The sequence below is a fragment of the Pezoporus flaviventris genome, unplaced genomic scaffold (genome assembly GCF_033815535.1).
Source record: "Pezoporus flaviventris isolate CSIRO_AGI_PZ_B2104156 unplaced genomic scaffold, CSIRO_AGI_Pfla_v1 ptg000007l, whole genome shotgun sequence".
In the NCBI taxonomy this organism is placed as follows: Eukaryota; Metazoa; Chordata; class Aves; order Psittaciformes; family Psittacidae; genus Pezoporus; species Pezoporus flaviventris.
In genome coordinates, this window is record NW_026892555.1 from 51,758,404 (window position 1) to 51,784,206 (window position 25,803).

At 37.7% G+C, this 25,803-nt stretch overlaps 1 protein-coding gene across 12 annotated transcripts in view; it reads left to right on the plus strand.

Annotated features, from left to right (window-relative positions):
- The window catches only part of PTPRM (protein tyrosine phosphatase receptor type M), a 472,285-nt gene that overhangs the window by 282,694 nt on the left and 163,788 nt on the right, over positions 1–25,803 (plus strand). For 8 of the 12 annotated variants that reach the window (XM_061448768.1, XM_061448769.1, XM_061448772.1 and 5 more), the window contains 3 exons: positions 7,604–7,877; positions 9,007–9,043; positions 14,062–14,136. In XM_061448768.1, coding sequence (XP_061304752.1) covers positions 7,604–7,877; positions 9,007–9,043; positions 14,062–14,136 — 386 coding nt within the window. The remainder of the gene's footprint in view (positions 1–7,603; positions 7,878–9,006; positions 9,044–14,061; positions 14,137–25,803) is intronic. The other 4 variants (XM_061448775.1, XM_061448776.1, XM_061448778.1 and 1 more) reach the window with 1 other exon arrangement.

A 25,803-nucleotide genomic window follows, 5' to 3' on the forward strand; every position in this document is an offset into this window, starting at 1 on the left:
TGAAGTTGCTAAACCACTGTCCATCATATTTGAAAGATCATGGCAGTCAGGTGAAGTTCCTGACGACTGGAAAAAGGGAAATATATGCCCCATTTTCAAGAAGGGGAAAATGGATGACCCAGGGAATTACAGACCAGTCAGTCTCACCTCTGTGCCTGGCAAAATCTTGGAGCAGATTCTCCTGGAAGGCATGCTAAGGCACATGAAAATCAACAAGGTGCTTGGTGACAGCCAGCATGGCTTCACTAAGGGGAAATCCTGCCTGACCAATCTGGTGGCCTTCTATGATGGGGCTACAGAGCTGATGGACAGGGGTAGAGCAGTTGATGTCATCTACCTGGACTTGTGCAAAGCATTCAACACTGTCCCACATGACATCCTTGTCTCTAAATTGGAGAGACATCAATTTGATGGATGGACCACTCGGTGGATAAAGAACTGGCTGGATGGCTGCATGTAAAGAGTTGTGGTCAACGGCTCCATGTCCAGCTGGAGACCAGTAACGAGTGGCATCCCTCAGGGATCGGTGTTGGGACCGGCCTTCTTCAACATCTTTGTCACTGACATGGACAGTGGGATTGAGTGCGCCCTCAGCAAGTTTGCCGATGACACCAAGCTGTCTGATTTGGTTGATACCCTGGAGGGAAGGAATGCCATCCAGAGGGACCTCAACATGCTTGTGAGGTGGGCTGATGCCAACCTCATGAAGTTTAACCATGCCAAGTGCAAGGTCCTACACCTGGGTTGGAGCAATCCCAGGCACAGCTACAGGTTGGGCAGAGAAGAGATTCAGAGCAGCCCTGTGGAGAAGGACTTGGGGGTGTCGGTTGATAAGAAACTTAACATGTGCTGGCTTCAGTGTGTGCTTGCAGCCCAGAAAGCCAACTGTATCCTGGGCTGCATCAAAAGGAGCGTGATCAGCAGGTTGAAGGAGGTGATCCTGCCCCTCTCCTCTGCTCTCGTGAGACCTCACCTGGAGTATTGTGTGCAGTTCTGGTGTCCTCAACATAAAAAGGACATGGAACTGTTGGAACAAGTCCAGAGAAGGGCCATGAGGATGATCAGGGGACTGGAGCACCTCCCGTATGAAGACAGGCTCAGGAAGTTGGGGCTGTTCAGCCTGGAGAAGAGAAGGCTGCGTGGAGACCTCATAGCAGCCTTCCAGTATCTGAAGGGGGCCTGTAGGGATTCTGGGAATGGATTGTTCCTTAGGGACTGTAGTGATAGGACAAGGGGTAACGGGTTAAAACTTAAACAGGGGAAGTTTAGACTGGATAGAAGGAGGAAGTTCTTTACTGTGAGGGTGGTGAGGCACTGGAATGGATTGCCCAAGGAAGCTGTGAATGCTTCATCCCTGGCAGTGTTCAAGGCCGGGTTGGACAAAGCCTTGGGTAACACGGTTTAGTTTGAGGTGTCCCTACTGTCCTGGGTTCAGCAGCAGCAGTCATGTTTTTTTTTTCCTTTGTGGTAGCTGGTGCAGTGCAGTGTTTTGACTTCCAGCCTGAGAACAGTGTTGGTGAAGTCGATGTTTTCAGTTGTTGCTAAGTGATGTTTACCCTGACCAAGGACTTTGTGAGGCTCATGCTCTGCCAGGGAGGAGGGGAAGCCGGGAGGAAGCAGAGACCGGTGGCGCCTGACCCGGGCTAGCCAGGGAGGTATTCCATACCACAGCACGTCATGCCCAGGGTGGGGGTAACTGGGAGTTACCCGGAAGGACACGGGCTTCCGGGTGGAACTCGTTTTCTTGGCCGGTGGTATCGTATTCTCTTCCCTTGTTATTTTCCCTTATCATTGTTGTAGTTGATAGTTGCGGTGGTGATTTGTGTACATTGGTTGCTGGACTGTTCTTGTCTCAACCCCTGGGAGTTGCACTTTTTCGATCCTCCTCCCCGTTCCTCCGGGAGTGGGGAAGGGGAGAACCCCGGTGGGGGGGGGACACACGGACCTCGATTGTTGTCAGCTCGTCACCACTCACTGGGAGTGAGTGAACAAGTTACCTGACTGGGTTTAAACCACGACACCTACCCACGGCAGGGGGTTGGAACTAGATGATCTTAAGGTCCTTTCCAACCCTAACTATTCTATGATTCTGTAATAGCTTTTTTTAAAGAAAGATAAAACTTGTTACATCACATACAATGAGCAAAGATGTATGAATCTGTGTGTTCAAAACATGCATGAAATATTTTTAAAACGCAATTAAATGGCAGTATGATGATGATCTTAAAGATCTTTTCCAACCTAGCTGATTCTGTGATTCTATGACAGGACTTTCACTGTCTACACAACTATTGGTGAAATTGTGAGGACCCTATAGTTTGCTGGATTTGGGCAATCAAGTTATTAATGGACATAAAACTGGGAAAACAAGGTGGTTTGGGGGTCTCTTAATTTTACCCTCTATTGGAACGTGAGTATTTTATCAGAAGATTGCAGTAAATTGATTCTAGCATATAGACAAATTAGGGCTGTAGGAATAAGTAACTGAAATAATGGTCATTATGCAGATTCAGGGTTATTCTATTTCTTGGTGTTTTAGCATTTAAACAAAGCAAGCAGACAAGTCGAGATACAGAAACAGATCTATAAGTACCAGATTTATATGTTTATAATAAAGTATGAGACTAAGAACAGTATTATTAGAATGAGCAGAAAACTTGAAATTAATCTTCATAGTGTCACCATAACAGTCAGCCAGGATAACCCAAGAGTTTACACAGCTGATCAGGACACTGTTAGTGCAGTTTAACAGCTTTGCAGTCTATGTTCAGGTTAATTTTTCAAGGATAATTCAAAAAGCAGATATTGAAGAGGTTTCAGTTTTGAACAGTTGAAGCAGGCTAGAGGGAGTAAGAAACTTTCCTATTCTCATTTCACAGCAGGAGAACTGTGGCACAAAATAATTGACTTGCCTAGAATCACACACAACAGTTGTATTAAGATTAGTAAATGAATTCAGATAATCTTAGTCTAGATTCAGGTCTTTAGCCCATTTTTCCCTTACAAAATAATTTTTAAAAAATTCTTTATCGCTTCCATTAAGTGAAGCATCAAGACTGTTTAAGAGAGAAAAAATAAAACTGACATTTCAATAATGAAGTAATCAAGCTTGTTTTGCCTTTGTTTTTGATTTAAAATTACTTTTGGTGGAGGTATAATCATAAATTCTTAAGTCTCATGTAATAAATGCCTAGATCATTCATGTTAAGAACTTCTGAATTAGGAATCTGAGAGTCCATGCTGGTATCCAATAGGCCCTTATTGAAAAATTATTTTATCACTTTGAATAAGACTTTGATTAATTAAAATTTGATTTGCTGTGTTCCAGTAATATGGACTAGGGTCTTGATTCAGCTGGTTACTGAAGCTCATCAGTTCATGTACTTAAGAATAGATATACACTTAAGTCTCTAGAATTGTTTGAACTGTCTGGTTCATTTGCAAAATATTCTTAGCATCTTTGATTACTGTGTCAACATGTTTTCTTTCTTCTTTCATGTCTCTTGTTCCACTCTGAAAAAAAAATGGTATATTTAGCAGACATTGACTGGCTATTTTAATTTAAGCAATCTGATTTCAGTAAATATCTGAGAAGGCTGGTATGTCTAATTTCTAATGAAAATTACAGCCATTATTTTCAGGTCTGTATCTCTGCACAATCATTTAGATTTGGAATTGGTTTGGAATTGTTAAAATAAAAATTAACTTAAAAATTACATATTTTTTTTCCCCAGGCATCTTTTTAATCCCCAAATTTGAAATATTTGAATTTGAATATTAAAAATAATTCCCATGTCTTCCTTTCTTGATGCAAAGTAAGTTTCAGTCTACATAAAAGTTGATTTTGTGTTAAATTTTCAGGGCATTGGAATTCTTCAGGAGAGCTGTGTAATATGAATTAAACTTAAATTGCATTTCTTTCCTTCAGAAAGATCAATCTAAGTTCTACCAATAATGCTTTTGGCACCTTTCAGTGTAGTGTAGCTTTTATTGTTTGGATTACAGATAGGAGGAATTTATTCTCTGAAATGTAGAGGTGTGGAAAAGGAATAATACAACCTCAAGCAAGCAGAAAATCCTAAGAGGAGTAATATAGTCCTGGTGCAGTGCTAGCTCAATTCTCTAAGCCTGAACTCTTTTCAGAGTAGACAATTCAGCTGTTATGTATTAAAGAAAGCAAATTTAATAGTAAGAATTAGAGGAAGCTTTTGGATTATAATTGTAATAGGGGTAATTTTGTAAGATTCATTAGGAAGATCATCTCATTTATACAAATGTAAAACGTATCACATATAAAGTTCTGTCAGGTTTCCATTGACCCAGGTACTTATAATGTGTTAATTTACATCAGAGAAACAGCAGTGTGTGGAAACTGGGCAGCAGGTAGGATTTAGTTATTTTTCATTAGCACTTGGACTTTGATAGAGGGGAACAGAAAAGAGCTGCTTGACCTTCCAGTGCTTAAATTATTAAAGAGCAAATAGATTTGAGGTCTAGATGCTTGCAAATCTAATTTGGCTTGTGGAGTAAGGATGAAAAGACATTTTGAGTTTGAAATTGCCCCAGTCAACTTAGTTCGTTCTTTAATGTATCTGAAGATGAATAGATGGTAGGCATTTAAAATGCAATATACAAGGAGTAGTGCATGTAGTATAACTAACGTGAATTTCCCAGGGGAAAAGTAGCATTTTAATGTTTCTAAAGTATCTACAATCTTTACGTTTAATCACTGAGTGAAAAAGTAAAAGAATCCTCAGTTCAACCCACAGTGAAATACATTGTCTGTTCTGAGGTCCCTCGTATATTCGGTCCTGTTGCAAAAAAATAGTAACAGTACTCTCCTGAAGGTGACAGCCAAACAACTTAGTTCACTCTCCATCATACTTCGGTGAAACTGAGGGATTTTTATGTTTGCTGTGCTACTAGCAAGTGTATCCAGGTTCATTACCTTTCAAGATGTTAACACTGCACCCTACTTTTTTCCAATACTCCCTTTAAATTTGCAAATGGTATTTATTGTAGTTTCACTAGTTGTTGGAGGAGGCAACACGCTGTCCTCAAAGTAGCTCAGAATCCCAATTCTAAGCAACTGTGTTTTGGGCTAGAAAATTAACTGCTGAAATTGTGTCAAACATGGATTTGGAAGAGCAAAAATAAGATTTTAATGTAGTTATTTCAGGGCTAGTTTTTACAGATCAGTTCTCACAGGATCAAAGAAAGGTTGCCATATATTGACCATTTACTACTCAGCGTGGAATTAATCAACTAATAAAAATCTTTCTGCTAGATGAGTAGACCTTGTTTCACAGAGCTGCAAAATGTACAGACGGTGGCCTTCAAGTAGACCCTAGAGACATTTGTTTGTTTTCCTGGCTATACCAAACATAAACATGGTTGAATTTCTTCCTGGGGTTCAGCATAGATTAAAGCTTCTAAATTTACATAGGCCACTTACAGATGTCTACATGTGAGCTGAGTATTTAGTTATTAAATACAGTCAAGTGGAGCTTAGAAAGCAATGAATTGAACCCCAAAATAGACCCTCTCTGTTCAGGTCTTGAAGATCTGTTGCCTGGGCTGAGTAGGTCTCAAGTGACTGTAGTAAGAGTTTACAGATGTATAAACATCTTCATGAAGACACTAAAATTCAAATGTCTTAACTTTAGGCTAAATTGCCACCATAGTGAAAGTCTAAATCAGGCAGAAGAGGTATTAAGCATTCTCAGTGATAACTTTCTGGGCATTTTTTGTGAACACGGGAAGTGCAACATCTCCTAGTGGAGATGCTAGATCTTAAGAACATAGTGAACAGGGTCTGTTGCTCATGATCAGTAGGCCTGGTAAAAAAGAAAAACAACAGTAAGATAACCAAGAGAACAGGCATTCTTTTGCCTCTTGCTGATACTCAGCGATGAAGGCTATGCAGACCTAGCATCATGCTGTGATAGAAACATAGGATCATAGAATGGTTGCAGTTGGAAGGGACCTTTTAAGATAATCAAGGCAAACACACACACCCGCTGTGGGCAGGGACATCTTTCACTAGACCAGGTTTTTGAAAGCCCTATCCAACCTGACTTTGAGCAGTTCCACTGATAGGCCATTATTCAATCTCTCAGCATTATCTACATATGCAAAGGCAGCTCGAATCTAGAAGCAGTTAGTCTGGTTGTGCACTGAGTCAGTAAGGCTCCAGGGGGTGCAAGAGCTAGAGAGCTGTATGCCAGCGCTCAAAGCAGCTTGAGTCTAACAAGAGCCCCAGAAGGTGTAGTTCGCTTGCTATGAGCCGACCTGGTGACTGCACAAAGTCATCCCTTTTATTTCTAAACCAGATTTGCCTTTGGAAGGGGAATAGCCATAGCTGTGCAGTGATATGACTAAACCAATAAGCCCTGTTAGGTCCAGACTGAGACCTGCAGGGGCCCCTGCCACGCATCCCTGTACTTTGGGCAGAGCCTTCTGCAAACATGATCATGTACATACGATGGAGTGGGAACAACATATCAGAGACAGTGCATATTTGAACTTTAAGAAACATACCATATGCAGAGAATGCTGCTTTTTATGAATTATCAACCTGAAACATTATAAATTGTTATTAGATGTAGATGATGTGCAAAAATGTGGACACATTGACACTTTAACATCAGTTACCTATACTGACTTGCTTTTCAAGATTCCAGGAGACAAATAATGATTAAGAATCACTGGTCCCCAGTGAAGCAATAAACTTGCAAGCCAGTCCTCTTTAGAGACATGGACTTCCCACTTCACAAATTTGAAAGCACTGACTCAGGTTTTACAGCAACTGCAAGGGTATAATGATTACACTGTTTGCATATACAGCAGAAATCACAATTTCTTTGTTCTTGCTTGAATGTCCATAGGACCTTTACAACGAAGAAGGATGGACTGCTCCCTTTAGGTCCCAGTCTAGCAAAGAATGCAAGTGAAAACTGCTTTGCAGGATGCAGAAACACTTAAAAATTTGGTTATCTTTCAAATGTGTAAAAGTTCTTTGCTGAGTGAGAATAACTTCCATCAAAGTGTTTTATTCTTGCTCAGCAACAATCAGTATGCCACTGAAATTTAAAAAACCTGTACTTTTGTAAGTAATTATCGTGTCAACAGTTAAGCAAATACTCTTCCCTGTCTCTCTGTAATTTATTTCTTCATTTTTGTCTTACTACTAACTCAATTTTCTTTAAACAAGATAAGCAGGTTAAAGAATGGAATCTATAGCTTTATACTTACTTCTGTGAACAAAACAATACATAATTCACATTTTAGCACTAATTCAGGAAGCTTTTTTCTGTGCAATAGTTAGAATAAGAAAGTGTTCTGTGCACTTGCTGGAATGAAAAGCTGTGGTGTGTGTAGCTAGATTTGTTTTTCCAAAACAAAATTAATTTATTTGAAAGCATGAATCTATTCCACAAATACGTAAATATCAGAATGACATTTTCTTCCTGTGTCCTTTGCTTTTAACTATTCTTTTTTTCCGTAAAAACCGGTATGCTAATTTGGCATGAGAATGAGTCGACTGCCCAAGTCTTAAAATAACCTGTGTGTTTCTTTTGTTTGTTCCTTTATACACTCTTAGTGTCTATCAAATAGTTGTTGAAGAAGAACGCCCACGGAGGACCAAAAAGACAACCGAAATCCTGAAGTGCTACCCAGTGCCCATTCATTTCCAGAATGCCTCACTTTTGAATTCCCAGTACTACTTTGCTGCAGAGTTTCCAGCCAATGGTTTACAAGCTGCTCAGCCTTTTACTATTGGTGATAACAAAACCTACAGTGGTTTCTGGAACACCCCTCTTCTTCCTCATAAAAGCTACAGCATCTATTTTCAAGCTGCTAGCAGAGCCAACGGGGTAAGTCTTATGACAGGTGTGGTTTTCTACACAGTGTGTAAACAGATGATTGGCATGAACTACTAAGACACCCTTTTTAGTTGCTAATGAGAAAATGAAGTAACCATGAAATTTAACACACTGATTTTAAAAAAATAACAGTTTTCCTAATGCAATATCGCTTAATGATTAGAAGTTACAGGAAGGAGGAGGGGAAGACAGCACATTTTGTCAATAGTGAATAAGCAAAGTAGTGCACTACCATTCTATCTTAGTATTTAAAAGCTGTCCAATGAGTTTGTTAGGTTGTTTTTCTTTCTTTTTCTCTTTTGTTCTATTGCTTTGAAGAGAAGAGCGTTGTGGTGTCTTTTGTGAAATTTAAGCCAGACTTGATTGTAAATTTTAGCACATCTGTTTTGGCGCATCCTGTCCCATTACCTTAGTTTGTAACATCTTGAACACCCATTTTCTCATTTGGTTCCCTGACTGAATTAGAAACCTCTTTTTTCACCCCTTTCTTCAGACAGTGAAAGAAGATAAGTGGATGGGACTGAAATAAAAAGTGTGTAAAAAGGGCTTTGCAGATCATGTTTCATTAGACTAATTCTTCCTAGAATTGTTTTTCATTTCCTGAACAGACTACCCAGAGCCTTTCAATTCTTGATAAGCTTTGGCTGTCTGTGCTGACAGCCTGGAAATGTCTTCTGCCAGAAACCATAATGGTCCCTCTTCCACAGTGCAGAAATGTGAAACACCATTGATTATTTTTTCTTTCTAAAATTATCTAACATGATGCCTTAAACTGTACTATCTGTAAGAAAAAGAAAGATCTCCCAAGGTCATTGTGTTGCCAAAGTAAAAAAGCTGAAGTCTTGCTTGTGCTCTTGTGAATATCTTTCACGTATTCTACTATACAGGTTTCATTCTTAGAGGATTCTCAAGTGAAATGTTTACGTACCATACCCAGGCAGTGTTTGTCCATAGCATGAAAGCACATTGAAATTGCATAAAAAGCAGTTATATATCTAATGAGGCACATTAAATAAACAGTCCTCTGACATTCTATCAGTACTTTTAAGAATAGAATCGTGGATTACTTTCTTTTCTTAGAAACACATGATGTGACCTTTTTCCTCTTTATTTGACACAGGAAACCAAAATCGACTGTGTGAGGGTAGCCACAAAAGGTATGTTCATATTATGTCATGTATTTTGTATTTCAGCTTGCTGACCTTCCCTTCACACGGTCTTTGCAAACTTCCAGGAGTGTTTATTTCATAAAAGGCATCACTGAAACCATTACAGAATTTTAAGTGATTAATTTGCATCTCTTGTTGAGCTTTGGGAAGTTTGTTTGTTTGTTTGTTTTTAATAATTATTGCTCACTTTTAGTTTTCTACTTGAACACAAGGTTTTTAAAATATATCCTGTGGGTTTTTATATGATCTCACAATAAATATTTTAGACTTTTCTATATATAGTAGAGTTGTAAAATTGCAAATTTCAGAGTGCATATTAGCTGCTTATACATCTGTACTGAAAAATTACCCCTTACTCATAAGCAATTATCTTAATTGTTTTATAAAAGAAAAATGAAGAAATCATATTCTTCATTTTCATGGTGCAGAACAGCTCCGTTTATCGAACTGTCAGCACAAGATACTACCATTTGTGAGACAAGTTTGTGGAACTGAGACAGTGCTAACTGTAGGTTTGATCAGCAAACAGGGAAAGATAAACGTGCTGCTGCTATATTGAACTTTGGAGGCTACGATCTGTCAGTGATTATCTTTGCAGTGTCACTTTTTTAGTACATCTAGCTGGTAGCAACTACAGAGCCTGAGAAAGAAGTGATGGGGTAGTATGATTATATGATTATTTGGAGTTTGTAATAGAGGAAAAGGGAAGAAAGTTCTGTTGTGAATAGGAACAGGTACTACCACCCTGCGATCTGGGCACCTAGTAAGAATAGGAAGCAAAAACTACTTCACCCCTGTACCACTGTTCCTTGTGGGAGATCATGCATGTCTCATAGTGACTATCCCTAATGTAACTGATGCCAGCATGATTTCCTTTATATGTAGACTTCACAGTTCCACCGCCATTGCTAAATCTAAATCAGATGGATGAGAATCTCATTGCTTGACAGAAATCTTAGTATGCAGTTGCCTCTGTTGAAAGGCTTGATCCTCCCTAATGTGACAAATTCTTTTTTTTTATGGTTCTTTGAAGTGGCTCCTGGTTTGGTAGTTTTTCCAAGCCAAAGGAAGTAATTTTACTTCTAATTTAACTAACTGACTGCTTATTAAGCCATAGAAAACTTTCAAATATCTAAACTAAAACCCAGTAAAATATAGATGAGAGACTAATTACAGATTCAAGTGGAATCCTTTGTTTGTTTCCGGTAGATCCAGTGGTACTATGAGTGGGACACATTACCTCAGAAATCATAGTAGATGATTAGACAAATGGGTTTTAAATTATTTTAAGTATTGCATTCCTAATCGCTAATAGATGTTCAACTATTTCAGTTACATGACTGACTGAAAAACTTAACTATCTCATTTGAGAAGCTAGGGTAACTTTATGGATCGGAATAGCTCCCATAGCAACAAGCTACTTTGAGCTCACCCATTTGGCAATAGATATGTGAGAAATGCAGCTTTTATTTTAAACAGATCTCCATACATTTCTGCTTTGAAAGCATGTTTCTGAATACTTTGTAATACCTTTATGAAGCCTGTAAAATTATATGAGGGGTTGTTTTGAGGACTTGGAAACCAGAGGTGTCCTCTATGGCATTTATAGTCCCCCCTTGCAAAACTTTCCTGGGGGGCTTCTGTAAAGCTCTGAATGTCTGTATTATATTTTAAACTACATTAATATTAAAAAAAAATAAAATGGTGGCTATGGCATATTGCAATATGATATTATCATAGCTGTCTGTACAGATTTTTTTTTTCCTTTAGACAACGGATACTTGAGAGAAAAGTAGAGTTCTGTGCCCCTTTTGGACTTTCCACATACGCACTAGAAAAAATAGCAAAAATGCTGAATGTCTGCAGGTCGGAAGTCACCACACCTACAATGGTGACCTCTGTAGGTGTGAGAGAATTGTTCTCTCTTGTTCACGCTCCCTCTTTTGTAGACACCCCCCCAAACAGCTTAGTAGCAATATTCAATGAGGTGTCCACCTATTTATTACTGTGCTTCTTACAAATAAGGTTGCAAATGCTCTCCAGTGCAACATGTAGTTTTCATATACTAATAACATTACTGAAATTTTTGTATTCTGGGCATCTGTCATCTTTAAAAGTTCAAGTTTGGTGGGTTTTAAAGCTAAAAGGGAGTGCTTTAGGCCATTCATGTATAAAACTGGTACAACCATTTTTTTAAATTAAGGTCTGATCCTGAAAATAACTGCAGCCTTGTGTAGGCCACTGGAGTTAGCAGATGTACTCTAGAATTTAATATGAATGTGGGAAATTTAGGTTCTAATCAAGTCAGCTATGTCCCTAATTTTGAGCTCAAAGGATAATCTCATCATAATTGCAACTATTCTGTCTTAAAGTAGAAATATATGTATTTTACTGGATAAAAGACCTGTGCCATAAAGTATGCCCTGTAAAACAGAACATGACAATGCAGCCAAGCGCTTGTTTCTCAAAAGCTTCTGCAATTTCCTTTCTGTGGAATTTAAGGATTGCACCAAGGAATCCTGCCAAAGTATCAGCAGCCCTTCATGGGATCCAGGTGACCTAAGGCAACCTTCAGACTGCTCAACTGAGCCAGCTGAGCTTGGTTGTCTGTATTAATGATGTGTGGTTAGCCTGTTTGCAGTCTGTTCTCAGGACCAGTATGGGAGTTCAGAACCTGATATGAGTGTGGCTGTATCACTTGCTAGCTCTTTAATTATCCCAACTCCAGATTATCTACAAGTTGTTGGTGCCCTTGAGAGCTTCTGAAGGTCATAGAGATTCTGTTTTATTCCAAGTTTTGCAGTGTCCATTCAGTGGCTTTTCTATATTTTTTGTTAAACTAAAAATAAATAAGTAAGTGTAATATAAAGATACAGAGTGTTCTTGCCCTGGTTCCAGCAGAATCCTTGAGTATGTACTTCACTCCAGTTGATGCCAACAGGAATAATGCATGTGATTACTGTTAAGTATGTGCTCAGCTGGCACAAAATAAACTGTGTTGTTGGATCAGAGCCAAAGTGCGCCAGATAGCATGTTACTGTATTGACAGGCTTCTTGTTAGAATAGTACATCCTAACTCTACTGAGTCAAATGCATGTGTAGCTGGATAATAGATAATGCATTTTCATTCCATCAAGTATGTAACATTTTGTAAAATGCTCCTGGTTTATGACCATTACAATTTTACAAATGAAACCTCTGTTAAATGTGTTCTTTTAGAGATCATATAAAAATCCTGATTGCAATGATTGTAAGTGTAATTTAGGATCAGAATATTGGGGTTTGTAGAGCTGAAAGTTCTCTTCTTGCTTCTGCTGAAGTCAGAGGGAACCTTTGCCACTAACATTGCTAGGGGAAGGATCAGACAGCATATTCTTGTGTTGTGGAATCTTCTGATCTTAATTGTCTATGGAGAAAGGCTTCTAGGACCTCTGTGACTATTTGGTGTATATATGTGGAAGCTGCAGGGTTTCCATTCCCGTTATATTTTATGAGATAATTAAACAAACAAACAAACAAAAATCAGGAAGATATTTTTTGTACCAGTGGTAATAAAGGTTGTATTTTGCTTGAAATATGGCTTTCATATACCTACTCTTTCTTCAAGCTAAATGACTGTAAAATCTCAGCAGACAAAGTTGAAAACATTCCAAAACTACTCCAAGTCTATTGCTATCAACTTTGTGGTGGTTTGTGATTTATATTAAGGGTATATTTCCTGATGTGATTTACTACACTGTCTGGATAGAAACATCTTGATTACCTCCAAGGAATCCAGTTCTCGAGGGAGACATCATTGTTCTAATTTTGCAATATTGGAAGGCTTTTATTAATTATTAGAGAGAAAAGGATATTATAATATTTTAAATCCAATAGCAACAGTACTCTAGCAGCTATTATCAACACTGCATTTCAGTGTTGCAGAGGGATATTTCAAAATATTATGCAGCAGCAGTTTTGCGTTTAATTGTCTGCAGATGGTAGATGATCTATTTTCCTCACTCATTGCCACATTTCTAATAGCACCCAGGCTGTTCTATGTAAATGAGTGATCTTTCATATAATTTTGTCCTTAATTTTCCAATATTTTTTCTTTGCATCATTCTCCAGCTGCATCATGTTGGATCTGACCTTTTAATTTTTTTTATATTCCTTAATATATATGTATCATAGTGTGCTTAACCATAGAGGCAATCATAGAACTGCTGGCAAACAAAGGAATACAAGAATTTATTAATGTCAGCCATGGTAAGAGTAATCTATACCAGTTAATGATTGTTACAGCTCTGACACAAAAGTCTGAATACTTCAGGCACACAAACAATTCACGTTTTTCAGCTGTTTTCTTGTCTCAGTTGGCAAAACATGAACTTGAAACTCAGACCCCAAAGAGTTACATCCATACCTATGTAGAAACATGCCAACTCCCAGTGGTTATTCTCTGTATGCTGAAGGTTAAGTATGCATGCAGCGTGTGCATTTTCAAAACAAAGACCCAAGTGGGTACAAGAAAAATGAATGTGACCTAGCTCAAAAATACTTTACATGAAAATTACCTTTAAAATAATTCTAGGAGAAATGTACTATTATGAACTAGAAAACAAAGTGAAACTAGTTCAAATTACTTGGAAAACTTAATACTTAGAGTGAGATGAATAAGCAGTTAGCTTTCATTTAGAAAGACCAGTGCTGTGACTAGCAGAGCCAAAGAGTCTCCAGTTCCTTAAATGCATTGTATGTAAGTAATGTGCCTTAGTCCTCTTCCTGAATGAAAGTCACATATGAAATCTTATTAATTTGCAGAAAGTCACATATGAAAGCTTATTAATTTGCAGAACAACCAAACTAACAACTGAAGATAAAAAGAACTTGTGGGAGTTTTTTTGGTTTCTTTGTAAGAAGTTCAGACAACAAACTATTGACCAAGATTCTTTTTGCTGGCCTAGCTTCAGTCTGGCTTTTTTTTCCCTCATGCATGCTGACCTGGAAATCTTCCTTTGCCTTAGCTGCGATAATCGTGACTCAGCTTACAACACCATACATTCGCATCGCCCCTGCTGCAGGCGACGACCAACTAACAGGTCAGATGTTCAAGTACAGACAAGTCATCATGCCCATTTTGTCTCATTTTCTCTGGCTCCTTTTCCCTGACGGTTTCTTCATTCTCTACTCATGAATAGTTTCCTATGTTAAAAGTTTCTTTTTTGTTTTTACATTTTTCTTCAGCTCCATTAAGTTAAGTGGTGTGGTTGGCACCAAAACTTACACACACATCCCTCTATCTCCAACTCCGCTGCATGTGCCCATTGTGTGTGTTATCTGTGGAATGTTCCTTCAAGCCTGATGTTGTAAAGCAATCTAGTCTTGCTCCATCCATAAATTAAATGACAGTTTAAATATAGATATATATCTATGCACCTGTTTATTTTTTCTCTTTTAATAGATCCAGACACTAGAATTTCTAAATCATTTAGGCTCAAGATTTGCATGTGTAAGTTAGGACAAAGATCTTGCATTAATGGATTGGATTTTTTTACTACAGAATGTTGGGAAGATCATATTTTCTGGCAACATTTCAATATGCAGAAAATCAAAATAAATAAAATTAATTCCCTTTTAATTCTGTCATACATGAGTTCTGGGACTAAAACAAAATAACCTAGCAGGTCACATGTGAGAATGCATGAGACTGTAAGGTTTTTAAATCTAATTGTCAACATAAACTCAGTATGCAAGGTAGTTATTAATCTGTGCATGGCTTGAAGGTTGGTTCAGAATGTATCAGCGAATGTATCTGTGAACTTGGGGAAAGTACTCATTTAGTCAGAAAATACTCACATGAATAAAGGTTTTAAGAGATTTAGAAATCTTTATTTTCAAACATAAAGACCATTAAATCTCTAGAATCTAAGATGAGTTTGATGGAATATGTAACAGGGGAAGTTAAGACCCAGTCCATCAGTATTTAGCATATGATAAAATCATTGCCTTGTATCAGGAATACTGGCATAGTTATTTGGGAAGCATGTAAATGTTGCAATCAGGATGTCTAAGGGTCAAAGAGGAGTTCAGATGCTTAGAATCTGGATACTGGCATAGTCAATAAGAAACAGTTAAATGATTCAGTTTATGATAACAGGATTAGTGACGTATCTGTTGCAGCTTTTAATTCTGGGCTATGTGTTATAACAAAGCTGAGTGATCCATAATGGCCAAGTTGCCATGTCAATCAAGACAGAATTGTTGCATGTATATTTGTGTTGTGTAGTAACATATGAACTAACCAAAATAACATATTTAAATGATGCCAGGAAGTACTAGCTTGTTCTTCTTAATGCTCAGTCCACATACATTTTTATAGCTTGTTTTTTTTTCACTTCAGAATACAAATAAATCATTGAAGAGAGAAAGAACATCTCTTCCATAGCCTCGAACTTCAATGAGTTTTGATTTCTTCATCGAAAGATTCAAATAAGTTTACAGACATACAGCTAGCACAAGATAGCCAGCAAAGTATTTGTTTGCTTTGTCACTAGTGGCTCATAGCATTGGCACTCTGTGGCTGTCTGTCAGATATGTGACTTTAATTTCCTTTAAAATAAATAAATAAATAGATCAATAAATCAATAAATCTGTTCTAGTAGAAACTAATTTTATACTGAAAAAGTTCACATGATACAGCATTTATGGCTCTCTGTGAAATGTATTTTAAAAGCCTCTGAAATCCTCTCATCATTTTCACGACACCGTTTCATGCTTGAAAGATTCACTCTCAAGTTGCCACAAATGCAATAGGGAGTGAAAAAACCTCACCCAACCCACATGATTGGTCCCATGGCAGCAACAGCAATTCATGGTTGTTCTACAGAGGCATGCTTTGTAGGGATACAGTAGGCAGGCTTTTCTCCCATATCACAGTACAGCAATAAAGGTATTGGCAGTATCCACGAGGATTCCAAAGATTTTCCTAATGGAGTTTTACAGGATCTGGACTGGACACGGGGAAGCATGACTGCATTCCTAAATATTGTTACCAATTTTGAAAGATCTTCTTCAGAAAGATGATGAAAATACAGCTCAGCTTTCAAAACAACTCTACTGGCACTCACTTCCTCCACCCTTGTCATCAATGCATCCTGGCCTTTACAGGTGCAGTTTATAAACAATGCATTATTCATCTTTGCTTTTCTTTTCTCCTTCCTTTTCATACAAAAATAAGATGATTTTCCTTTATAGGATTACCTGCTATTTGCCTTAAATATCTTGACAACCAGTCCTTCAATACTCCTTTGCAGCCTATAGCAAAGGGAACTTTTCCTTGCAGTTGCACTTAAATACCTATAACGTAGTTGTTCTTAAGTTATAGTATAATAAAACATGCTGTAAAGACAACTGTGTGATTTTAATTCTTACAAGACAAAATAGGCAAATTGTCACTGATGCACTAACTTAGTAACTAAGGAACTGAAATTTGGGGAATTTTAGGGAATAGTGTTTAGCTTTCAGTGTTAACCTTACAAAAGTAAGGTCACTCAGTTGACTCTATCCTCAAATATATAGGGAGAATATCTATCTACCATCTGTCAGCCAGGAGAAAATACTATGTGTACATGAAGCACAATAGTCTTCATGATACCATCTCCATGTTTTCATAAACAAATACACTTTAACAGGGTGGTTGAAAACATGTAGAAGGTTAACAAAAACTTAGCAGATGCACAAGTGACTGTATGATCTTGACTTTAAAGTTGAGTAACAAATCCATGTTTTTGAGAAATCCTGAAAGCATTTGCAGTTTGTTTCACTATTTTGTAAGAGACACTTCATGTATCAGGGTTAAATTGTCCGTATTTGGTATTCACTTGGCCCTCATCTGTTTTGTTCTGTCTGCATTCTGATAAAATAGCATGCTTGGAATTATGATTAGGGTGTTTATTCTTTCAGGCATTTTCTTAATTGTTGAATTATGTCTGAGCTACTTATATTTAAATTAAAGTATTTCCATTTGTGATTTAGTGGAGCAGCCACTACTTTACTGGATATTGTTAAGGCTGATTTTCGTAGAACGCCCTTTTTTACCACCCATTGTTAATGCAGCTGGAAGAGAGAGTTCTGTAATGTACACTCTTTGTAGATTAAATTCTTGGTACAAATCAGATACAGCAAGATATGTCAGAAGTTTTGCAGAATGACTGTATTTAAGAATTGGGAAGAATTATTTTTTAAAAAAAGATGGTGGCAATCTTAAAGCTTAAATTCTTTTTACCTAACATACATTAAGGTCTAGACGAGCAGCATATTTTATAACCATGTTAAATGTGACATAAAATAATCTCAAAGGCTTTCTTCTCCCTTATGAAGTTAGTAACATAATAAAATACACAGTGTATTTAATACAGAGCAAAATTTATTACTGTAGTCTGGGTCAGATTCCATTCTTAGCCATTCCACTGTAAATGTGGAAAAAAACAACTGAAATCATTGATTGATTAAATCGCAGCCTCATTGGATTTTCTTTATGTCAAGGGATTTCTTCCAGATTAATACTGCATTACTGAAGATACAGTTTGTTTATTAACACAAAAAGCAACAGCGGGAATTTGAGAAGGAATGTTTTCTTGTTTACCTAGTTTCTTGTCCTTTACAATGCATTTGAGGTATAGCAACTTGGGCTGGACAGACATTCACATTCATTTTTCTCCATCCTGAACCATGTAACACGGATTTAGATGTATTCTGACATGTTGAAACTTGAAGTGCTATTTTGTGTAATGGAGAAGTCATGAGTTCCTAGTTGAGACTACAGTTCTTTCTATAACAACAAAACTATATGCCGATTTGTCTGTCTGCAGGTTGAATACCCCATTTTATGAGTTTATTCTTCTCTCGATTCTTCTGTACACCAGGGTGGTGTAATATCCAAGCCATATTATGATGCTGTTGCATGGCCAAGTGATGGGGAAAGCAGAGTGAGAATGGGTCTGACTCTCCAAAGTGAAATTCTAAGCCTGTTTTTTACATGATGGTTCCAGAAATTGTTGCACTGATTGTTTGAGGATTCTAGTCCTCTTGCTCAGCTGGGCAAAATGCAAAGCAAGAGGAAATCTTCCTACTTTCTGCAGCACCAGTTGAATGCATTTCAATGGGCTGTAGTGTCACTCGTGATTTATTGCCCATTTTTGTTCTTTCATGTGTTATATTTGTCATTTTTGCAGTGACAGTTTCATCTATAAAACAGTATAGTTACAAGAAAATGTTAAGAGCATACAGGAGTGCCATGGGAGCTACTGTTGCCTTTTCTCCTATTTTTTTTTTTTTTCCTAGTAACATTACAGAGTCAAATGTCAGATTTTCTATTTTTAAGACAGTGATGCCAAAGCATCCAGGATTTGGAACTTAAGTACGTTTTCCAACCTGAAAAAAACTGAAGCTAAACAATTAGACAAAAAGGACATAAAAATAATACTGGTAACAACTCACAAATGCTGAAATAACCCATAATATAAATACAAGCCCTTTCCAGCTGCAGACAGTAGAGAACCTGGGCTGATGAGGTCAGTTACCAAGCAGGTTCTCTTAGAGATATTAAATGCTCCAGTTATGTTTTACAAAAATAAGGATTCCTACAAGGTTTTCTGAAAATGAAACCGTAGTTTTGAATGTGTTCAAATCATTACAGAAAAGCCAGAGGCAGGATTCCTTCCATTCAGCTCCTCTCACCCTGAACCGGTTGAGCTGGGGACAGTGGGACCTTTGCGACTCTCCTGCGTAAGTAGGAGACTAGGGAGGATTAACTGCAGAGGGTCATACCAGCAGTTCTGCTCCAGCCATTGGTGCTGACCAAGTGTTGGCCAAGGATGTATGGGTTCATCACCACCCTGGCACTGTATCACCAGAGCCAGTGGTTTTACAGACCTGAGACAGGAATAGTTGGAGAAGATCCCAGGACCTAGAAGAAAGTATCAATCTTTCTCTACCCTATAGGAAGGACAAGAGGCCTAATTAGGTATGTTTTGCATTATAGAAACTGTTTGGCTTTTATTCAGGGGTGTTAAAAAGTTGTTTACCACGGAGTTAATAGTCAGTTGTTGCAGGTGCTGTGTTACATCCTTCAAGTTCATAACTGATGGTGAGACTTGAATGTTCCAGTCCATAACTGAGAGAAGAATGTAATTCCAAGTGTCAGTGTCAAATATCCCTCTCGTGAAGAAAGTGAAAAATATACCTTAGATCACTAACAATGAGTCTGTTTGATTCATCCTAGCTTGAAAAAATAATCTATTTGCACAGTAATGTGTAATCTTAATATGAGGATATCTGTGAGATTCTTTGAGTTTGGACTGGGGGAGGGCACTCTCCTTAATCTCATTACAGAGAATGGAAACATAAAACCCAGTCATGAAAATGTCAATATGAGTGAACTGACCAGGATAAATTCTTAATGAACTGAAGGAATCTCTTCATCTGTCTAGTACTGATCAGTGTCACATCTAATACAAAATATTTCAGCAGCAGCAATCCACAGAGAAGCAGAAAATGTAGGTAAATTTTAGAGCACATCATATAGTGTGCTATTTCATTTTTGTATAAAAGAAAATATGCCTCTGATTTTTAGATTCAAAGCAGAACGTATTTTGCATGTACCACAATGAAAAATTAAGGAGACAAGGGAAGAGAGAGAAATTCAGAGATACAATTAGTAACTAAAAAAAACTGTGAATTTCAGTGTTTCCCATCTGTAGTTATGAACTGTATTCATAAAATGCTAAGCAATTAGAATCCTAATTTGAAAGAAAATGTGGGATCAGTTGTGGGTAAAATATCCTGTAGTTCTTAAGAACTGCTAGTCTGGTGTTTGTATCACTGGAGAGTTTAACAAATGTGTAATGCAGTATTACATAGATTGCCTCTGTTCATGTATAGGTGAACATCAAAATGTGTTACACTTAAATAGAGTATGGTGAAGAGGAGAGTAGTACTGTTGTCTTTAATCAAAAGACACAGAGCATACTACCTTGGGCAAACTCGTGTTTCAGCAATTCCTTGAAATAACTGATACCTAAGCGGCAATTGTCTGCTTGGAGTAAAAACTCACTGTTTAAGCAGTGACTAGTTACTGATGGGTTTTTAACATTCACTTCTCCAGTCATTATACCAAAATGTCCTTTTCTGCAGTAATGGGAATTAGACTGCCAGAGCCAGTAATTCTAGAGCTCTAGGAAAAACATTCAAGTATATGTGTGCATTTTCAAGTCTTTATTTTCTAAACCTTTTAACTTTCATTTCCTTCTCTTAATCTGATTTTCTGTTATTGCTGACCACTAAGAAGTTTTTGTGCAAATAGAAAACTTCCATACAAATGAAAGTTGTGTCACAGTTTTGCATAAAAGTGAATGGAAGTTTCTGTCTTACGTGGTTTCAAGCAGACAAGAGAGGGAATGCAGCAGATTCAGGTAGTTTCATCTTTTGAGTGCACATCAGAAATACAAAGGGAAACAGGAAAAATAGTAAATTGTCACTGGTCAAAAGCGAACAACATCTTCATGAAACCTTTTTTAGGCAAAATTATTATATTTTGTACTTTTTGGTATGCTTCTATTGAATTAGCTTTGGGTTATATGTAAGTGTGTTCATAATTAAAAGTGATGTGAAAAGAACTGATGAGAAAAATGGCTATTTAAGGCATTCCTAATCAAATAGGGCAAATGGAGATTTTTGTGTAACCGCTAAAACCTACAGGAAACATATGATAAATGAAATGTAGATCAGAGGTGACCATTCAGAGGAGGCCTAGTCTGTTCTTCTCTCTGTAATAGATTTGGTGCATCTAACATTGCTTTGGTTTGGACAGGCTTTTTATTGGCAATACTGTAACTGCTTCTGAACTGTGAACAAAAGAATTGCTACACTGTATTGGCACAGAGTTAAAATTCTGTGGAATTATTTTTCTTTTCTTATGCTGATTCTCCTTTCCAGGTCTTGTAGCCATCCTTCCTACCCCAAAACAGTGTTGACTCTGGAAATGCTTTAAAAAAAAACAGTTTTATGTGTTTTTTCCTGCTTTTTATGAATTTATCAAAAAAATATTTTTTAATTTCTCTGTGCATCATTGCATGTATAATTCCCTTTATCTTTGAGCAGAATGAGCTATGTTATGCTCTCCTCCAAGAAAATACATAGATAGTGAGTAATGATAAGTAAATTCTGAGAGTGATTGTGAAGGATTTATGAAGAACCCATCATAGGGGATACAACGTAGAGGGAGGCTAGTAGTGGAAATCAGCAGGAATGTCAGCCTCATCTATGAGCCAATGGCAGCACAGGCCAAAAAAATGCACAGATGTGCAGACCTACCAATGGGATTCCTATATTACATTGTCCTTCTGCCTACACATTGGCAAAGTAACCACGTCTTCACTGACTTTCAGTTTGGAACTGTTCATCAGTGTTCCTGTAAATAAGTCCTCAGTGGCATCAAGTTCAGAAGACAGTACCTTACTCCACTGTTTCCTACCCATAGCTTCAGGTTACCCAGTTCCCAGGCTGGATGTGATCCCTTGCATTCATGGATGGAAAATAAAACATGCTAAGAACACTTCAGCCTGAGTAGGTCAGCTCCAGAAACATTACTCTGATCTGAATTCACATCTTTCCTGCCTGATGAGCGCCGAGTACTAGAAAAACACATTTTACATCTCCTGAAGAGGGCAGAGTCATCTTCAGGCTACAAATCCACACCTTTTTTGTTTGCAGAAGATAGCTGAAATAATAAACTTTCAGGGATGTCCGATATTTCTTGACACTTTTCAGAATACTGTCAGTAGTAGATCTGGTGTTGAAAGCATGAGAGTCAACCAGAAGTCTCCTTTGGTGACAGGTGAAATTTAAATGTCCTTGGTGAGGGTGATGATAAATTATCCAGTCTTTCTAATGGAGTGGTTAGAAAGTGGTGCTGACTTGCTTAGGAAATGTATATATGGCCACAATCAGTTGGGCTGACTGCTTTCATTTTCTTGAAACTAATTTGTGTCACTCTTCTACCCTGAGTACTGTTGAGTTGAGGTTATCTAGAGAACCATAAAATCAAATGTTTCAGGGCTAAAAGCTCCCCTTGTTGTACATTATACCTTTAGGACTTCTTGTTCACACAAGTCAGATTTATAAGATGTTGCACTTCTAATGGTTGCAGGTGGTACCTTTTCCGCAGAGCATCAGCTAGTAGTGAGTCCTACATTTCAAAGTACTGAGACACCTGCAGTTCCAGCTCTTGTCGGTGCCTCTTTCTCAAACCTCCTTATCCAGTATGAAACCTACACGTATAAAGCTAATTTGATCCAGCTATGTTCATGTTGCTCCTTGGTCAACCTCTTGTTCAGAAATTTGCATCTCATGAAGTCATATTGACTTTTGCTGTGTTTGGTTCATCGGAGAGCAGTTTGGTAAAGAAGCGCAGTTTCTTCTTTCCATAGCAGTCAGGACAATTTTATCTTTTGTTTCGGTGGCAGGTACTGTCTTTCAAATATGCTGCCATGACTTTTCCCTTTGTTGACACAGAGGTCTCTGATGTGCACCATTGTGTCTGCTTCTTTGGCCACAAGGAGTACTTACAAATATGTAACCAAAAACTTTATATTTTTTTACTTAGGAAATTATTTATTTCCAAGAAGGATATCCAGCATGTCTGTATATTCTAGACTGGTAGTGGTGTAGCTGTTGAGCCTGCTTTAAACATCCCTTAATGATCTCAGTGCTATTAAACTGCAGGAACTTACACTTTCTTTCTTCCAGTATGAGTGAGGGCTTCCAAATGCTTGGGTGCCCACTGGAGAGGAAAACTTTTATGTATTTTAATTATTTAAATTTCCTTGATTAAGAGGAAAGAGAAAGAAAAGGAGCTAGCAGGAAGGTTGGTGGGTTTGTTGTAGAGGAGAAAATGAGCTGTTTGTCAAGGCTTGCTTGCTTGTTTTCTTGTCTGTCCTTTTTTCAAAAATCACAGTTGCCAGAAAAATCCAGTCTAAGGAGCCTGGATTAAAATCCTCTTAGAAAATAGATTGTGATGAGACGAAAAGATGTCAAACTGTGAACTTTATTTGGTTTAGGCATGTTTTGTAAAGAATGTTATTATACTTGACAACCAGAAACACAGATGTTTAGCAAAAAAAGTCTTTTCGCTCACATGCACCAACATGAATCATCTACCAGTGAGAGATAGAGTTCATTTGATAGTCAGTTAAATGAGTCATATTCATCAGTGAAGTAGTTCTTTGCATTTCTTTTCATGCAGTTCTTTGTTGCTTATATTTACATTTTTTTAAAGAATATAAAAAACAAAATTAATAATTCATAATTATTGTTACACAGTGGAGCCTTATTTTGATAGTCCCTTCTTAGCACACATCTTTTGACAAGGCTAATTTTTTCCTGCATTTAAAGAACACCCAATAAACAATGTACAAAATCAGCATGGGTGTCTTATGGAAGTACAGAAATCTTTTTTAGGCAAGGACGATCTGTACACAGCAATATGTATGGTACCGGTGATAATAAATTACATAGAAGGTACTTTTCTGCTAAAATATACATGCTATTTGCCATCTTTCCCATACATTCAAGAAATAGATTTAGGAGCACTAACATGTCATAGGAGGGAGAATCAGGATACATTGATTTCAACATTTAAATGGCTCCTGTGCTCAGCAAAACAGAAAGATAACATAATCCCTACCCCGTGGAAAAGCAGTTTATACATGAGCATTTCCAAAAGAGTCCAAGAACAGAAAGGGAAAAATACTGCAAAAAGTGAAGTAAAGCAGACCTTACTCTGAGGCATTTACAAAACCAATATGTTCAAGGCATGGAGTAGGGAGAGAAAACTGAAAAAAATACTGATCAAAATCACCTTCTGTCACAAATTATATACCCTGCCCAACACCACCTCATAACTTCTACCATATGGACAAAAAAGCAGCGCTGTTTCGAAGGAGAACTAGGAACACTGATTTGAAAGCTAACAATGAGGAAGGGGAGGGAGAACTTTCTCCCTGGAGTTCTACCAGGAGTAATAAAACAAAGACTTTGTTAGCGGAGTACATGCTGGCTAGCAGATGAGGACTGAATGCCAGTCACTTACAGTATAAACAGACTAGCCAGCGTGGTAATTCATTTCATCTACAAATCTGTATGTGTTTTGGGTCTTGTCCAGGACAGCCACAAATCCTGGCATCTGGAATGAACTTGAAGCTCAAATAAAAAGCATGTTGGATTGGCTTGCCTTTTCAGAACACCAGTAGTGCTGCTACAGACTTACTTAAAAATGAGGGTACAGTTTCCTGCAGTCACGGGGAATATGGGGATATAAATGCTGTGGAAACTTCTGGAGGAAACTGGATATTTTACACTACTGCCCCATTCAGGTGTATTTTGCAATCTGTGACATAGGACTGTAATTCCTGTTGATCGTTTGACATTTCTGAGAAGGACCTATCTCTGTGGAGCACCTCTTTTCATATCAGTAGCACAGACATATTTGTGTACATTCTTTTGTCATACTGCCTTTTATCCCAGCCCTGTACTTTTTGGCACTTCTGCTTTTCCTACCTTTATGTTCCTTCCTTCCTTGGAGCACCCTAACAATCATCATCCATAAAAAATTCCATCATCCATAAAAATTCTGTCCCTCAAATCATTCTTGAAGATCTGTTTCTACTGTTACTAATTGGAAATACTGAGCGATGCCAGCTAGCTAAAGGAGCAGGAAGGGTAGAAGTGTTCATTTATTTGGGCATTGTAAATGCATTTTCTTAGGGATATTTGCCTTTCCCTCCCCCTTGTGATTGCTGTGCTTGCCTCTTATAGCCTAACTCAGCTAGATAGTATGCTTTTAGTGGCAAAGATTGCTCAGCTGTGTGCTTGCACTGTTCTCAGCACAGTGGGCCTCCCAATCTAATTTAGAGTTTCCAGATTCTACTATCATACAAATAATAGAGAGTAATAATTATAATGGCCTTTGTAATTTGTGTTGTCTTTGGAGAGCATGGGCAGAGACTTCAAAGACAAGTTCTCTGATATTTTCAGTCTTTTTACTTTGTGGTAGGGACAACAGAATCCTAGTGATGGGTATTCCAAAGAAGCATCACATCTCTCTTCCTCCTTTCTGCCTTCTACCATTTTGCGTGATTTCTGCCACCTAATCACACTGTAGCTGTCACACAGGGGTATAATGTTTCATTTTTCTACTCACTCTATGAAGTATACTAAAAGTAGGAGCTGAGATAGTTGAATCACACTGCTAGCAATAAAAAAAATCATGGTCTAGTTACTAACACAAGTTAGTTTTGAGTTTGACTGGGAAGAAGGATGATTGGGACTAACTTCATTATTACTTTAAGGCCTTGTAAAGTTAACCATTACATCAGTCACTGGAACACCTGTGAATGAAATACAGTTGTAAAGTCTTAAAAGTGACTTACCAAGCAAGTAACCTTTTAAGCCACGGAAAGGAAGTATAAAAGGTGGCAGATATGAGTGAGACAAATAAAATTACACCAGTGTAGTTAATTAAAGGAAGGGATTATTTGTTGACTCATCTAGAAGAAATGTCTGGATCTTTTAAAGATGACTTTGGATAAAACAACCTATAGCTATTTTTTAGTACTAACAAACAGCTTTGATCTTAATCCTTTCTTCAAAAGAATAACTACCAGCTCCTAGATTATTAAACCAGGATTACTTTATTGGTCATTCTTTAC